Source organism: Ambystoma mexicanum, chromosome 2p, assembly GCF_040938575.1.
Source record: "Ambystoma mexicanum isolate Mex_15411 chromosome 2p, UKY_AmexF1_1, whole genome shotgun sequence".
NCBI lineage: Eukaryota > Metazoa > Chordata > Amphibia > Caudata > Ambystomatidae > Ambystoma > Ambystoma mexicanum.
The window spans coordinates 1,086,378,002-1,086,395,684 of record NC_090923.1 but is presented as its reverse complement, the minus strand read 5'-3'; the positions used below and the strand labels follow the sequence as shown (position 1 = coordinate 1,086,395,684).

At 49.1% G+C, this 17,683-nt stretch overlaps 1 protein-coding gene across 26 annotated transcripts in view; it reads right to left on the bottom strand.

Moving 5' to 3' along the window:
- Positions 1-17,683, bottom strand: part of NRXN2 (neurexin 2) — a 2,524,532-nt gene that overhangs the window by 750,254 nt on the left and 1,756,595 nt on the right. The window contains exon 1 of one of the 26 annotated variants that reach the window (XM_069645067.1): positions 8,888-10,630. The exons of the other annotated variants lie outside the window; for them this stretch is intronic. Coding sequence (XP_069501168.1) covers positions 8,888-9,164 — 277 coding nt within the window. The 5' untranslated portion in view covers positions 9,165-10,630. Of the gene's footprint in view, positions 1-8,887; positions 10,631-17,683 lie in introns of those variants that run through there. 26 annotated transcript variants of the gene reach the window in all.

Here is a 17,683-nt window from a genome sequence, read left to right as displayed (position 1 = left end):
ACTTAAAGCCCTGCACAGTTGTCACATTTGATTGTGATGGTTGCTTAAAACATTACACAGTAATTTGTACACACAGTAAGAAATAAGGGTGACAGAATGTGTTAGGTCTTCCATCCATTCTAATAACACAACGGCATGATCCAATATTACAAATTGTCTTTCAGTCGTGCATATACCGTACATTTGGCTCTCTTTAGGCTTAGGTGCACAAAACAAACTCTGTACGCCATGACCACATGGCAAATTACAGCTGTCCGCATATCGCACTTATGCATTATTATTGAGACTATTCAAACTGGCATGGCCATTAATGGCACGTATATGCACAGGGACGCTGCGTTTATTTACGTGGCGGTTATCTGTGGGGGCCTGTGCTGAGCGCACGCTATACCAACACTGGAAGTCTAGGCAATAACCATTCTTTAAGCTCATTTTCATAACAATAGACACTAACAATTCCAACAGAACTTTTAAGTAATTGTAATGTTTTTATTCACACGGTCTGAAGCACTGAATGTGAATAATTATAAAGCAAATGAAACAAATGCTCAGAGCACCGGTTGAATGGGAAACTGGCTAGCCATACTACGATGGGAAACGAATAGCTATTATGCACTGTCAAAGAGGTGATTTTTCGATACCAAAAGGATCTACATTCCATGTTGACTCAACTAAGGTAACAATTATTTGCCAGAGGAATATAATATCCACAATTACGGAAACACAAGAAGTGATCGATCTATATAGGAGCTGTTGAAGTTTGAATTAATAGTTATTAATGCTGTGTGATGTATAACAGCACTAATGAAGAGCAAATAGCTCGAAACATTTGTCGGCTTTGCGCATTTGTATGTTGTGATAGAATAAACTCCTTAATTTGATCGGGCAACCCCAAATACTCAAGGTGTGGAGACAAAGCCTACTTTCAGGCTAATTAATATACTGTAAACACAAAAGGCAATAAGTTGTCATGTAGTGCCTATTCAAACATTCACATATAAATTACACAAAAATAATTGTATTGCAGTATATAAATATATATGTGCACAACGTCACAACCAATAAAAATATGTACACAACAATATGAATTTGTAGAAGTGTCCAAACTTCTATCTACTCTTATAAAAGGGTATCCTCCAATCTAGAAAAAATGACAATTTTGATGATAACCTGATCCTCCTCTGTCTTGAAACACATCAAGATCAGGGATACACTTGAACATTGAGTTTCAATGTTCACCTACGTGATATACTTCAGGCCTTAACCATAGGCACTTCTACACATTCATATTCATATTGTTGTGGACATGATGTTTTTATTGATTGTGACGTTGTGCATATCTATCTATTTTTGTACTGCGATATAATTATTTTGGTCTAGTTTATATGTGAATGTTTGAATAGGCACTACATGATAACTTATTGCCTTTTATGTTTATAGTGATAGAATAGTAATAGTGATAGAATAAATACATTAATACTTTTATACTTATTTATTTTATTTTTTACATTTTTAAAGCGCTGACACAGCCCGTGGGCATCGAGGCACTGTTACAGGAATATGTCTCTTAGTTGCGTATTTATAGCTCGCAGACCTGGGGATGGAACCTGTGCTGCTTCGTGTCGTCTTGTTTCCAAAGTGAGCATGTTGCTGCTGAGCTACACTTGTGTAATCTGTCTAAGGTTAGCACAGAAAAATTGCCCAAGCGCTTATAAAAATGGAAGACACTTGAATGAAAAAATAGCTAACACTCCCAGTGCCATTTCAATAATCATTGAATTCGAACGCTTACTGACAATTCCAAAAATAAGACTGTCAAACACATGTTCAGTTATGGAACACAATATAGTTCTTCATAAATACTTGGAGGCAATGCACAACGTACTGACTCTGACTTACTCTTGACTTCCAGCAAGTCTGAGTTACTTCTTTGTGAAGTCCAGCCAGTGGAAGGTAGGAGCCACTCACAGTATATAACACTTGGTGAATCTAATTGCCTACTCTAGATTTAAGCCGAGGGTAAGAGCTACTCAGAGTAACCTCTCTGTGAATGACCCAATGGTCTCTTTTTTTAAAGACCTGAAACAAGGCCCATGTTCACCAACATTTATTCTTGAAATTGCTTTGGGAGAGTTATCTTTAATGAAAATATAATTTAAAATAACATATAGTCCACTATCAATCTTCCCACATCTTACCACGGAAAGAACATTTGGTATTCATGAGGACTAATGCTTGCTGCGTGATAAATGTAAGGACTTCCTTTGGTCATTCTTGGACATAATTGGTGCAATTTGCAATTGGTTTAGAGAGCTCCATTTACTCAATTTAATGACGCAGGATTTTAATATTTTAGTCAATGTGCAGATGATGTGATCGGTGTCTGTGGATGCGTTAAATGGGGGCTTTGAGAACCCATGAAATGAACGTTAAAATGACCGCTGGGCCTAACGAAGACTTATGAAAATTAGCACACAGAGCTAAAATATCAGCCACTTTTTCTGAGTTCCCAAAACATTTAGTATTAGGTTCTATGAAGTTCTGAATAGATCTAGAAACAATATATATTAATATGTATAGCCCTGGTCTGTGTGCATATCTTGTGAGTGCGCTGTAGGGTTGAGTTGACATCTGAAAAGAAATTACAAATGAGACCGGAGGACTGTGTGGCCTCTCTTGTGTGATGTTTCACACAACTGTGTGTTTGCATATATTGTGAATAGTAACCAAAACATTATTTTAAAATTAAATAAATGAAGTCTCGTGAAGTCTCGGGAGGATAGCTCAGCAGCAACGTGCTCGACTTGGAAGCAAGACGCCATGGAGCCACACAGGTTCGATCCCCGGGCCCACGCTTAAAAACCTCTGGGTATTAAGTGCGTTATAAATATCATATCATATCATAAACTCATTGTTTGTATATGCAGATACTGAGATATAATGACTCTGTCTTGTATAGCGCCATTTTGGTGGCCTCTTGTATGAAATAAACAGCATCTCTGTGTTTAGAATTCGAAATGGTGGCGGCATCTGAGAATGGGCAACCACATTCCATGCTCACAACGAAAGACATTACATTGATCTCACAATGTACACGTGATACACATTGCTAAATTGGCCTCATACTATTGGACCAACTGGTCACCCATTTAAAAAACAAATGTAAATGTGTTTTTATTGAAGAGTTTTCATTGCAAACACAGAAGCATCGGTTTTTTATAAGGACAAGGAAAGGGTACAGTGGGGATACCTTCCTCCAATGCCCCTTTAGCTTAACACAGAATATCTACTTGCGGACTGGGTTCCTCTAGGAGACGCCTCGGCCCCACAGTACTTGACCAAAACATGTTTCACCTCAGAAAACACAGTATTCTCAATTAAAAGATCCATTGTTGTGGTCTTGGTGTCTACAAAGACATTATACAGTTCACCCCAAGTGATAGGCTCAAACGATGTGGACCCTAATCATGTTACGCTACTTTTCTGGGGTTACAGAGCCTTACCTCCTTGAGTGACCTTTGGACGTATATAAATGGCCTAAAAGGTGGTCAGGTTTTTCCCTTTTGCAGTGGGAATCGTTGAACTCCTGGCACTCTGCCCCCTGGGAGATGGGCATACACAGGGCTTAGAAAGAGCCCCCCCCCAATAGCAAGTCTATATTTGCAGGCTGCCAGATAGCCTGTTCAACCAGAGAGTCCACTTGCGAACACTTGCCGTGTCCACTAAACACAGCAAGGTCAATCACCTTTGAGTACTTTCCCATAGACGCTCCAGGGAGCAGCTTTTAAAACAATCCACATACTTAGGTTTCCACCACAAGAGCCAATCGTGGTGTGGCTCAGGAGCGACTGTGGCTCCTTGCAGAAGGATTGTCTCTTCCACGGGACAAATGTTGTCACTGTTTTGGTTTCAATCGGCCATTTCCATGGACTTGACTTATGGATTTCTCCCTCAGAGAAGGTACCCGTCAAAAGCTTTTATCCTCTCTCTCCACATTGTTGGTTTCTCAAGTATCACTCATACTCATGCCTATTCAGATTGTCTCAGAATGTCTCAATGTGTGCTCTTTTCTGATCTTCCCACTCTGTTATCTCGTGGCCCTATGTGTACCCTTGCCACCATTTCAAGACTGGATTTACTTGTTTCTTCAGCATGCAAGAAGACCAGACTGCAGACCTGCAGCACAATACACAAAAGCGTGCTGCGCGTAGGAGACGCAGAGCACGTTGCACTTCAGGCCTGTGGGACGGCAACCACAACCATCCATGGAGTGAACTGCTGCAGGTAAGCAGATGGGTCAGGGGGGTGTCGAGGGGAGTGTGGATGGGGAGTGGAGGTCGGTGCAGCAGCAAAGGGAGTGTGGGAGGACCCTTCCAAAATGGCAAGGTGGAATCGGTGCAAGAAAGAGCAACATTGTGCGGGGCAGCCTTTTCCCGGCAGGTTTCCATGACATTGCTCTTTCTAGAGCAAGACGCGGCCCCAGATCCAACCAATTATTTGATATCCTTCTCTGTGAGGGATCTGGCTGTAAGCCCTGTGATCCAATACATCACGCCAATCCTCATCACTGTGATTGATTAGGTGCGCATATATTCGGGTTTATGGGAACTTGTCTGCATGACAAATGACAACAGTGTCCGAATCTTCTGGCTTTATAATCATTACTGCATAACAAGGGCATGAGCTGATGACAAACACGTCACAGCTGTCAAAGTAATTTGTGAAGATTACTGAAGACCAGAAGACAGACAAATCATCTACTCTCCAGACCAGGTGTCCAGACATGCTGTCCAAGGCCCCACCTATTCTACCTCAATGGCTTCCCTTGCAGTTGAAAGAATTCTGGCCGTAAACATGTACAGCTTTGTATGCTATACAGCGTTCCAAGTGGTGTGGTTTGGTGTGCTATGCAGCTGCTGGCATCTGTGGCCTCATGCCCCTGCATATCACTGCATAGGACACCCTGCCTAAAAGGCCCATCTTTCTGTACCAGTGGGAACATGCTTTCTTCCTCTCTGGGACCAGCTGCAAACATCCCCAGAAACCCTTATCCGAGTGTAAGATGTCTGCAGCATTTGATTATGGCTTGTTGACTTGGCTTAATCTTATGAATCCAATTTGGCACCCAGCATAGCTCAGCATTCTGGAATGCTGCGCTAAATTCCAATGCACAAGTCTGCATTCTCTACTCCCACTTACCTCTTCATCCCCTGACGGCCCACCCACACACCTCCACTGCCCCACTCCCCGACCTACTTAAGTCTGCCCAAACCGCCCTACTCATTCTGCTCCCTCAAGATGCAACCACAGTAAGTGAGAAGGGACTCACTCCTGCGCCCCTTGAACGTCACCATGGCAGCCATCTTGACTCAGGCTGATCTTCTCTTTCATGGATCGGCGTACCATTGTGTGACCCATCCATCAAAGTAACATCATGTTAAATGGATAAAAAACACTTTTAATAGCTGACAAAACTAATTGGGTGGCAATAGCATGAGGCCCTGCGTTCTTGGTCAGTAAAGGCCCTAAGCATTCACTGTTGTCCTTGCTTAGCCTGGGGCTACCTTGGCTCGGGTTAGTGTTTCAATACTGCCCAAGTCCGGGCCAGAACGCAGGACTTAACTCTATAATAGATGGCATTCTCTTACTGCTTGCTGACCGTGTCTGTATTTTCGCAACATCATTTAAACATGTACCCTGAACACTCCAAAGGCATCCGGCTTCTGTTCATCCCCAGCGTTCTAGGCCCAGATAATCAATGCTTTCCCCTTATTTTACAATCAAAGTGTTCCACTTAGAGTTTGCAACTTACATTTTACACATAGCCCGATAGAATTGGTGAGCATGAAAATATGCAAGCTAGGCTACTGATATTGGCTGGTATCAGGTAATAACGTCCCCATACATAATTTCGCCAGGAAAAGCCATTGGCGACATTATATATGGTGACATTATGTATGGGGACGGGTTGCAGGGATGGCCCCTGCTCCCCTCGTAAAAAAAAAAAAATGTGGGATTAGTGGGGGTGTCCCCCGCATGTTCAATGTAATAATGTCTCCACAAAAAACGTCGACTTTTTTGCCAGGTGACATTTTGCACGGACAATATTACTTGGAACCATATGGCTGAGGTTGCAGAAGAGGGCAACGCGAGCAGGCAACGGCTGCGCACAAGCACTGGAGGACCAATTCAAAGGCATGCTAAATGATTTCTCTTTTTAAAATCCATATATTTTTGCAGCATTACTGTCAGGAGTTGGGGTTCGATAGGTGAAGGTCCATCACAACCATTTGTGGGGAATTGACATCGGAAAATAATCAATAGCACACATCCAAGCACCCTCTCCCCTCTCTCTATCGATACATCGATTTGTGACGTACTGTCCCCGCCCTCACAGCTCCTGCAGCTCCAGGAGAGAAAGGTCAGAATGGGGCTTCCGGGCGAGGAGGAGACTGCATTTGTGTGGGGGGGGGGGATTTGTCATAGGTTAACTAATAATCAGAGGCGACTGGCGCCTTGAAGCATCCATTCAGCACATGTGCCTTATTCAATATAAACACATTAATAAAGGAATGAGAACTCTGACCACAGAGCACAAGAGGGATAATAACCCTGAAGCAAACATCTGGCAGGTGGGATGGGTGTTGTCCTTTTTCAACAACCTTACCCTGATCTTCATTTTCGGTTTTGGTGCTCCAGGGGCATCAGGTACGGGAAGCAGAGAGGGACATACACCTTCATGGGCCAGTGAGGGAGGCATGTTGACTAAGAAAAACACTTCCAGCACCACTCTGGTAGGGGTTCAGAAACTGCAACCAGCCTCTCTTCCCTCCTCTCTAAGCCTCCTTGTACCATGGCCTTCGCCCTCCTCCCGCCTCCAACACTGCTCATGAATACAGAGGAGAAATCTCCATGATGGCCTTGTGCAATGGCATGCATTGGAGCCCCTGGGGCGCAGTTGCATAATCCATGCTTCCCAAGGGGCACCAGTGCTGAGATAAAACGAGTCAACAGAAAGGCCGCGATTGACAATAGATGTAAAGAACTGATGTGAGAGGTACACAGGCGCAAACAACTCAGTCAGATTAACAAAATACACACAGGGACCACTGAAGACTCTTAGTAGCCCACCTGTATGGGCCTGCAGGTCTATGTGACATACACCAGTGGCCCGGTGATGAAGAGGTGCTCTCTAATATTCTCAGCCACTGTCTCGAGCAAATAGGCCTTTCTGTCTCTCACAGTAACACACACGCACCCGCACAAACACACCACAGCGCACACACCTCTTGCTTCAAAGCAAATAAAAAAGTACACAAAGCAATTTTCACAAGTGGTATCTCTTGAACCAGGAGTTCAGTTCAGGGGTGCGGCCAAGACACAGGTGGGCTCCCTAACATCTGTGTGGACTTGCTTTGTTGCAAGGTTTTCTCTAGGCTCCACCAACCCACCGTGGGCACCTGATATAGACTCGCATCCACAGCGATAGGATGCTCTTGTCCGACACAGTGACGTGTGCATGCCTGCTATCCCCAGTAGGCCTCCATACCGGATCCCATGGCAGAACCCACAAATAAGGATACTTGACTGCGCAGATGCTGGGTGAAGCATGCGCTCGCATATGCAGTGAAGTGGCAGGTTGTGCTACATATGCATGGTGTTACCACGCCGCGTAAAGTGCTCTGATCCTGTTCGTGAATACCAAATATTTGCCTTTGGCGTCTACTGTCCAAATCTTTATGGTGCAACAGATTCAATAGTTTCATAAGGGTTGCTCATAAAAAAATATACATTCACAAACACGGCACCACAAACACGGTCCAGTCTTAATTCAGAACAAGACGCTCCCTCTGGTCCCCTCAGCTGAAAACGCTCCGTGCATCACGGGCCTGCCACTCTATCCAGTCCTATACGTCTCTCATTAACACCTACTTTATTCCAGAGACTGAAACGCTTCATTAACCGAGGGAAATGGGCCCAGACACCATGCCTCCAACCTGAATGCAGATCTCAATGCTGAAGCACTGCATGCACGTGCCTGTGTGCCGGCGCAGCATGGTGTGAAGCCCACATCTTAGCCACCTTGCTTTACCGCCACTTTTAAAGATCCCTTTTCCAGCACACAGAGCTTCTCCCACCCGCTGTCGAGCCCCGTCAATGCGATCTGCGCTTGCCAGGCTCGTCTTGTTATCCGACCATAGAGAGCGTTCCATAGACCCATTGCATAGGAAGCCCGGGAAGGGCTGGCGGGGCCCCAGCAGGAGGGCCATACCCCTGCTTGGTATCGCCAAAACGACCAGGCCTCATCTCTGGCTTTAACAGTGCCTTCCCGGAACTAACACTCGCGAATGGTGCCTCTGCAACGTCTGCTGGGAGTGTTTTTAATGCATGCACAGCCCTTTCCACGAAGAAGACATTTCAGAAACAACTTAGACATACTTCTCTGTGGAATACCTTCTCTAAACTGGGAAGGAAAACACATCATCTCTTTCATACCCCCTGCCATCCAGCAATAGACAATGGTCAAAAGCACCCCTGGCCCTGCTGATATACATACAAAACAACCCTTGCCAATTGCAGCCCAAGAATCAAAGCTAAAACCGCCCCATATTAATACTGCGAGCAAGAGGGGCGTCTAGTGGATGACCCATTCATTTGTAGAACATTTGGGTTCAAACCAATGCCATGTATTGTGTTAATCACTGAGAAAAATAGAGCATGTTTGCTGCAGAATGAAATCCATCCGCCAGCTTCAACATTGCCAGCACGGCGGCCTTACCGCAGCTCAAACCTCCAATCAATAGCAAAATGCGCCTGAACCTGCTGAAGCCCCCTGCCCACGTCGTGCCCCCCCCCCCCGGCTGCCAGCAGAGATGCGTGCACTCACCGTGCCCCCCACGCGTCAGGAACGGCGTTCTGTTAATGGCGATGGGCACCGTGCCATGTTTGTTGTGAAAATGGTGAACGTGGTGGGTGGTGCTGAGGCTGGAAGAGACGCGGGCGGCCTCGACCACGCCGGCCGGACCCAACAGAAGGAGAGGGAAGAAGGCCCGCAGCCAGGGGGAGAGGCCTGCCCCGGGCTGTCCAATGCCCACAACCACCACTGCCCTCCGCAGGAACATGGCTGGCAGCGGTATGTAGGTGCAGGTCTCCCGGGGCGCCATCAGCGTCAAACCGCCATATCATCCATTCTCCCAGGGGCTCTGCGATAACTCCAGAGGGGCAGCGCCGAGGGTATGGAAAAGTTTCCAGTCTCCAAGACTCGGGAGGACAGCGATCCGTCAATGCCACGGCTGTATCCGGGGAGCGCGCTTCCTCAAGACGGATGCATCGGAAAAGCCGGCGTGGAGCGGAATTCGGCCCAACGACTGGATCTCTCCCCTTCAACAAAAATGAAAACCCAACCAATCCGCAGATGGGGGGAAAGAGGCGATCTTCGACAGGAGAGTTGGGGGGTATCCCTGCTACCAGTGGACCCCACTCTTCTCTCTTGATGCAGAAAAACGATTTATCCAAAATGCCAGCTGCATATCGTTCTCCAAGGACACGAGGCACCGCAAGAGAGAACGAACGCGTTCAGCCCCCCAGCAACAACATGGTGGGTACCGAAAGGGGACACACACCCGGGTTGAACTCCGACCAGAGGAGGCTTCTGGGACCCCCCAGCAGGGTAATAGGAGCACCACCTTCAAAACCCTCTATGAGAGCGGCGTTAAGGCCAGCGGGCAGCCAGCGTCAGCAGCACCATGGACAGGGTGTCGCACCAGCAGCAAACACACTCAGCACCCCAGAGAGTTGAATTAAACTTGAAATCCACACACAAATATGCAAAGACCGTTCCAAGACCCTGGAAAGTTGATTTCAGATTAAAATCCACAAAAAAAACACACACAACCAGATGGAGGAACCCTGAGCTTTGATGTCGCTTGACTCAAAATACCATCCACGAGGAAAAAAATCCTGTCCAGTTTCAGGGGCCGGTGGAGAGCAGTTCCATACTAAAAAGCGGGACGCGTGAGGTCTCTGGACAGCGCCCTGCAATTCCCCAATAAGACACCCAGCTTCAGGACCCTGGAGAGAGCCGCTCAGTCCCCGAACCAGGCAGTATCAGGACCCGGAGAGAGCGGTTCAGCACCGCGGACAGCTCTCCTCGGCAACATGCTTGCTGTATTCCGACCATGCAGAAAAAAAGCCAGCTGGCGGATGAAGACAAGCCAGCGGGCAAGGTGGAAAGGATGGGCGCAGAGGAGAGGCTGGCGATATAAACACCCTTGCAAGGGGCTCCAGCGGAATACGTCGACGTGGACAAGAAGACATCCAACCCCGCTCCAACCTTCCTCCGGGAAAAACCTCCTAGAAAAGCAGAGAACCCACAGGCAGGTAGAAGAAGGCAGCGGCGGCAAGCTGCTCCGGAATCACTGGAGTGCTGCAGTCAGAGGAGGGAAAAAGAGGGGCTGGCGGGAGCTCCAGAAGGGAGGGTGGGCGGAGGGATGGAGGGAGAGAGCCGCGTGAATCTCTCCGATTCTAATGAAAGCCCTTCCTGCGCCTGATGTATTGCACCTGGCAGTCCCTTGGTCTGCTCTGAGGAGCTATTGAATAATTGAAAGGGTCTGATCTTGGAGGGGGGAGCTTCCCGGGGAAGTGTCTCTACATATGTACATTTCCAGGAGGCTTTGCTTTGCTCCCCCTCCCCCCCACGCCCCCACCTCTCCCGAGCAGCTTAAAGTGCACCACTCGTGGACAGGCTGGTATTCTCTCTCCCACTAATGATCATTATTATGTTTACAATTCCTTTCGCCTTTTCTGGGATCAAGCCCCCATTCCAGTGGTGGGCGTGCTGTCCCTTGTCGTGACCCGGAAAGAGAGGAGGGGGGGTGCAAGAAGGGGGTAATATGCAGACAGGGGGGGGGGTGGGAGAGAGGGCGCGAGCAGGCGATGGAGGGAGAGAGAGAGTGGCTCGAGCAGGCAAGAGAGGGAGACGAGGAGAGAGGGAGTGCGCAGGACATGGTGGATGGATAAGGAATAACACATGGGAACATGGGGGGAGGTAAGGTGCAAAGGGGATTAGAATGAAAAAGTGGGAGGAGAGGGAGAAGGGGACGCGAGGAAAGGCTTGATGTAAAGCGAAGGGGTGGAGGGGAGAAGAGGAGAGAGGGAAGGGGGTGAAGCGAGGTGGTTGGGAACTGGCAGAGGGGAGGGGGGAATCGGGAAGTGATTGGGGGCTGTGTGTGAGCCAGAGGGAAATGAATAGTGGGAGAGGGATAGAGGAAGGAATGGGGAGTGGAGAAAAAAAAAAGAGATGCGAGACGGGACATGGGGGAAAGAAGGGAGAAATGGGGAGAAAAGATGTCAGAAGAGAGAAAGAGTGGGAGAATGATGAAGATGGAGGGAAACGGTAAAGGCAGTTAAAGGGGCAGGGCAAGAGCAGGGTGGCGAGGCTGAGGTGGGGAGGAAGAGACGTGTGGGAAAGTGCGGCCGGAAGGAGAGGGAGGGGGAGAACTAGAGATGAAGAGAGAGAACGAGAAGTGAGGCGAAGAAGGAGGAAGGCGGAGACCGAGAGGGAACATCGACATTGGGGGAGATACGTGGAGAGAGGGTGCGCAAGAGACGGAGATCACGAGGACAGGTGGGAAATGGCGATGGCGAGCCCCTCGATGGGGGCAGCATGCGGTAGCACGTGTGGCATAGTGGGGGGGGGCTGTGCGGTAGCTCAGGCCGCCACTGATATACAAGCACAGGGCAACGCGGCTACATACTGAACACCCTTTTGGCACAGGGCCCATTATTAAGCCCACCTCCACCCGGGGCCATCCAATCAGGGGGCATAGAGGGAACGTATAGCGGCCAATGGCTGCGCATTTGCATAGATTGACCAAAACACCAAAGAAGTCAAACCCTCTTTATTGAAGCTCGCTATTGTACGTTGCATCGCCTGGAGCGTACACGATGCCACTAGGCGCTATATATAATACCAGGTGCCGGAATTAGCCAAATGAACAGCGCCCATCTGTTATCGACCAGCCAAGGGACACGACTCAGGGATTCCGCAAAACACATTGACCCCTGCAAGACGAGCGGCGGGGGGCGGGGGGGGGGCGATTAATTCTCCGAGCAATTCCTGCATCCTCCACCCCCGTTGCCGCGTATATATATATGCGTTAGATGCGCCCCCACCCACAGCCTCTCATTTACGAGGCCAGAGCACAGAGGAAGAAAAAAAACCAACAATCGCAGCCAATAAACATGTCCTGGCGGTGGAGAGGAATGTATTAATCGCGTTGAGGAGGGACATAAATTAACCTCTTGCTTGCCGCCCGCCGTCTCGGATAAACTGGGCTCAATGGCAGATGATGGCCCGGGGCAAAGCCTGTCTCCCAAGAGAGAGATGGCTCCGGTGCCTTGTTTGCTGACCTGCTCAGGACATCTGTAAAAGGCAACGAGGCAGAACTTGGCAGCAGAGCCCAGGAGACTAGATATTACGGGACTGCCGCCTGCTGTTGGAGCCCGGGAGAGGCTCATGAAGAATAGAGCAGGGCACCAGCGCCACCTGCTGTCAGATCCTGGGAGAGCAACATGGGACTTTTGTAGGACCGTAGTTGCATCACAAGACAGTGCTACAGCGTCGCCTGCTGTCAGAGCAGAAGAGAACAAGGAAAACTCATGCTGCGAAGCAGCGCCATCTGCTGTAAAAACGGAAAACAGCAGACGGGGAACGATGCGCCTCCTGTTGCCCAAGCCCGGAAGAGCTCAAAGAAGACCTTGGAACAAAGACAGTTAGGAGGACTGCAGCCAGCGCCACCTGCTGGCAACGTCTAGAAGTGAGTTTAGAGGATTGCACCCTTGCTGCGGTACAGGCTGCAGCCAATGCCTCGGATGGTCTGAAGTGGACTATAGCAGAACTGCATTGCCATCTGGACTCAGAGCCAGAGAGTGATATAGCTGAGCGCTGTCAAAGCCCGCAAGTGAATGAAGACGGTCTTATCAGGGACTTAAGAGGGCCTTACCAGGTACATGGCACAGTCTGTTGTCAGTGCGCGAGCCGGATTTTGAGAAAACCGAGATGGCACCAGCCATCGGAAGGTGGGAGCGAATCAAGGAGATTCTGGGAGAGCTACAGCACTACTTGCTCAGAGTAACTAAAAAGGCAGTGGGTAGGGCTGTGGCTCCACCTAAGCTGGAGCCTGATGGTAACCGCAGTCTCGGACTGGCCTATAGAGGGTAGGGCTGTGGCTCCACCTAAGCCGGAGCCTGATGGTAACCGCAGGCTCGGACTGGCCTATAGCGGGTAGGGCTGTGGCTCCACCTAAGCCGGAGCCTGATGGTAACCGCAGGCTCGGACTGGCCTATAGAGGGTAGGGCTGTGGCTCCACCTAAGCCGGAGCCTGATGGTAACCGCAGGCTCGGACTGGCCTATAGAGGGTAGGGCTGTGGCTCCACCTACAGCCGGAGCCTGATGGTAACCGCAGGATCGGACTGGCCTATAGAGAAATAGGGCAATGCCCGAACCAGAACCGTAAAAAATGCCAGTGTGGGCCAGTTTTTTGGGTCAAACTGTGCCACTTTTTTGACCAATGTGGGCCAGTTTGATGAGTTACTTCACTATGCGGCCAATAGTTTTGACCATTGTTGCTGAATACATATTCTTTAAATTACACAATTTGCATCACATGTTATCAAAAAACTCCTCCTTGGGTACTATTCGAACAGAATTGCCTTTTGCCACTGTGGGTCACTTTTTCATTTGTGCCCGAGATCATTTTATGCCTCAGTCTGCCATGGGTAACCGCGGAGGACATTGTCGGCACGCATCACTACCACTGGTCAGAGCCCAGGAGATACAGAAGAGGACTAAGCAGGTCAGCACTGCAGCCTCATCTGATCTCAAAGCCTGGAAGCAACCGAACGAAGCGCTGTGGCACTACCTGCTGTCCGCGCCTGGGGTGACCAACTAGGACTTAGAGTCTGCTGTCAGAGCCATGGGAGATACCCTATGAAATACATTGTAAACTGGCTGCATATGATGCTGGGAGAGTCGGTGTGCCACAAAAGAGGTCATTAGCCAAGAAGTAGCGCCACCTTCTGCTAGAGTTCAGAGCAACTGAACATGAAGTTAGCAGGGCTCTGGTGCCACCTGCTGTCACACGCTGGGAGCGACAGAAGAGCACGTTAGCATGCCTCTGAGGCCACCTGCTGTCAGAGTCTGTAAGCGACTGAAGAGGACATTATCAGAGACGTTTGGCATCCTATTTTCAGAATGTGGGCTAAAGAAAGAGAAAACCGAGCCACCCGCAGATGTCTGTGCTTGGGCGCATATCACGAAGGTTCCAACTGGGCTTCAGCGCTTCCTGCTCAGAGCGACTAAAGGAAACCACTGTAGGGTACAACCATGGCAGCACCTGCTGCAAGGACCTGGTGCAGCACCACCTCCTGCCAGAGCGTGGGAGCTATGGAAGAAGACTAAACAGGTCAGCACCGCGGCACCACATGATCCCAGTGCCTGGAAGCAACTAATGAGGTCGATCGAAGTGCTGCAAAACGACCTGCTGTCAAGGTCTGGGGGTGACCAAGTAGCCTAAGAGTGACTAGCACCCTCTGTCAGATACTTGGAGAGGTCAAAGAAAACTGTAACAAAGTGGTAAAATAGCTGGCAGACGAGAATGACAGTGCCTACACCAAGTGTAGCAAGACTTCAGGAGCAGCTGATGCCTGGGCCCAGGAGAGAAAACTATTGCATGGTGAAGGTCTTAGCGAGGCAGATTATATGAGGCTGAGGATGCTGCATGTGGCTGGATCCTTGGAGATTTGGCTACAGCAAGACCACGGAACCCCCCGGCTGACTATAGAATGGTTGCGGTGGTGCCTACTGCCAGATCTTGGAATAGGGAACTAAATCAAGAATCGCTAACCACACGAGTGCCAGAACTTTAGAGCAGCAGACACCGGGCCTTTACCAGAACAGCAATGTTGCCTTACGCTCGGTCCAGGAGACGGGACTGCATGAAAGACTGCGGCCACACTGCTGTCGTGACCTGGGAGAAGCAGCCAATGGGTCCACATCAACACTGCAATGCTGCCTGCTGCTGGGGTCCATGAGAGGGAACTTCATTAAGAACTGAAATCACGCTGCTGCCAGAAACTGTAAGAAGCAGATAGCAGGGGTACCCACACTTGAATTTCTGCTTCCTGCTAGGGGCCGCGAGAGGCGACCACATTAATGACTGCAACCACATGTCTGGCAGAACCATGGAGAAGCAGACAGCGGGTCTATATCATAGCTGTAATTCTGCCCACTGCTAGGGTTCATGAGAGGGGACAACATTAAGGACTAGAACAACACTACTGTGAAAAACCTAGAGACGCAGACTCTATCAGGACTGGGAGGCTTCCTTTTGTAATGGCCCATAAGAGGGGCTATTGCAGGTTTAGTGTTGCATTTAATATGTGAAGGTACTGGGAAACCACACAAAACTACAGGAACAAAAGACATGCTTACATTATTAATATAGTTGCAGATACAGTTCATGTAAGTGGAAAAGTAGGGAGCTGCAAAGGATGATCCATTCCACAACCAGCCAGCTATTAACTGACATTCACAGCACACTCACTCACAGCATTACCTCAAGTTTCCATTTAGAACATGGGTGCACAACATACGGCCCGCGGGCAGTTGCGGCCTGCCATGCCATTTTGTCTGGCCCGCGAGGCACAAAGACTTTCCTAATGGAGTGCGGCCCGCAAGCAGCATCGGCCGCCCTCCATTAGGAAAGTCTTTGTTGTCTTCCGGGCAGGACAAAACACTGGCCCTCATTGGCTCAGCACACATGCACTACGTCACTCCTACGAGCCACGTAGTGCGCGTGTGCTGCACCAATGGAGTGCCAGCACTACGGCTGGCGTGGTCTATAAGGCTTGATGCCGGAAGACATTTCAGCCTTGCCACGCCAGCGTAGTACCACTCCACTTACCTCGCCAGCGTTCCAGATAGCCTGCCTTCCAGCACATCTCCAGTAAGTGATCTGTTTGTTTGTGTTTGTGTGTCGGGTCTGTTCTGCTGTATGTTTGTGTTGTGTACGTTGAGATGCAGGGGTGGAGGGTGTGTCAGGTGTGCATGAATGTTTGTTTTTGTATGTTTGTGTTGCGTATGTTGAGATGCGGGGGTGGGGGGTGTCGGGTGTGCATGAATGTTTGTGTTGTGTATGTTGAGATGCGGGGGTGAGGTGTGTGTCGGGTGTGCTTGAATGTTTTTTTTTAATGTTTGTGTTGTGTATGTTGAGATGAGGGAGTGGGGAGTTGTTGGGTGTGCATGAATGTTTTTTTTTAATGTTTGTGTTGTGTATGTTGAGATGAGGGAGTGGGGAGTTGTCGGGTGTGCATGAATTTTTTTTTTAATGTTTGTGTTGTGTATGTTGAGATGCGGGGGTGAGGGGTGTCGGGTGTGCATGTATGTTTGTTTTTGAATGTTTGTGTTGTGTTTATTGCAATGCGGGCGTGGGGGGTGTCAGGTGTGCATGAATGTTTGTTTTTGTATGTTTGTGTTGTGTTTGTTGCGATGTGGGCGTGGGGAGTGTCAGGTGTGCATGAATGTTTGTTTTTGTATGTTTGTCTTGTGTTTGTTGCGATGCGGGTGTGGGGGGTGTCAGGTGTGCATGAATGTTTGTTTTTGTATGTTTGTGTTGTGTTTGTTGCGATGCGGGCGTGGGGGGTGTCAGGTGTGCGTGAATGTTTGTTTTTGTATGTTTGTGTTGTGCATGTTGAACTGCGGGGGTGGGGGAGTGTCGGGTGTGCATGAATGTTTGTTTATGTATGTTTGTGTTGTGTCTGTTGAGATGCAGGGGTGGGAGGGGTGTCGGGTGTGCATGAATGTTTGTTTTTGTATGTTTGTGTTGTGTTTGTTGAGATGCGGGGGTGGGAGGTGTCGGGTGTGCATGTATGTTTGTTTTTGAATGTTTGTGTTGTGTATGTTGTGATGCGGGGGTGGGAGGGGTGTCGGGTGTGCATGAATGTTTTTTTTCAATGTTTGTGTTGTGTATGTGGAGATGCGGGGGTGAGGGGGGTTCGGGTCTGTATGGGTGCATGTTTGAGAGTTTGTATGCTGAGTTGGGGGATGTTTTTAAATGTTTGTGTTGTGTATGTTGAGATGCAGGGGTGTGGGGGGTTCGGGTCTGTATGGGTGCATGTTGGAGTGTTTGTGCTGAGTTGGGGGTGGGGATTTTCGGTCTGTATGGGTGCATGTTTGAGTGTGTGCTGAGTTGGGGGTGGGGGGTTCGGGTCTGTATGGGTGCATGTTTGAGAGTTTGTTTGCTGAGTTGGGGGTGGGGGTTTGGGTCTGTATGGGTGCATGTTTGAGAGTTTGTGTGCTGAGTTGGGGGGCGGGGGGGTTCAGGTCTGTATGGGTGCATGTTTGAGAGTTTGTGTGCTGAGTTGGGGGGTGGGGGCTCGGGTCTGTATGGGTGCATGCTGGAGAGTTTGTGTGCTGAGTTGGGGGTGGGGTTTTTGGGTCGGTATAGGTGCATGTTTGAGAGTTTGTGTGCTGAGTTGGGGAGTGGGGGGTGGGGGGTTTGAGTCTGTATGGGTGCATGTTTGAGAGTTTGTGTGCCAAGTTGGGGTATGGGGGTTTGGGTCTGTATAGGTGCATGTTTGAGTGTGTGTGCTGAGTTGGGGGGGTGGAGGGGGTTCAGGTCTG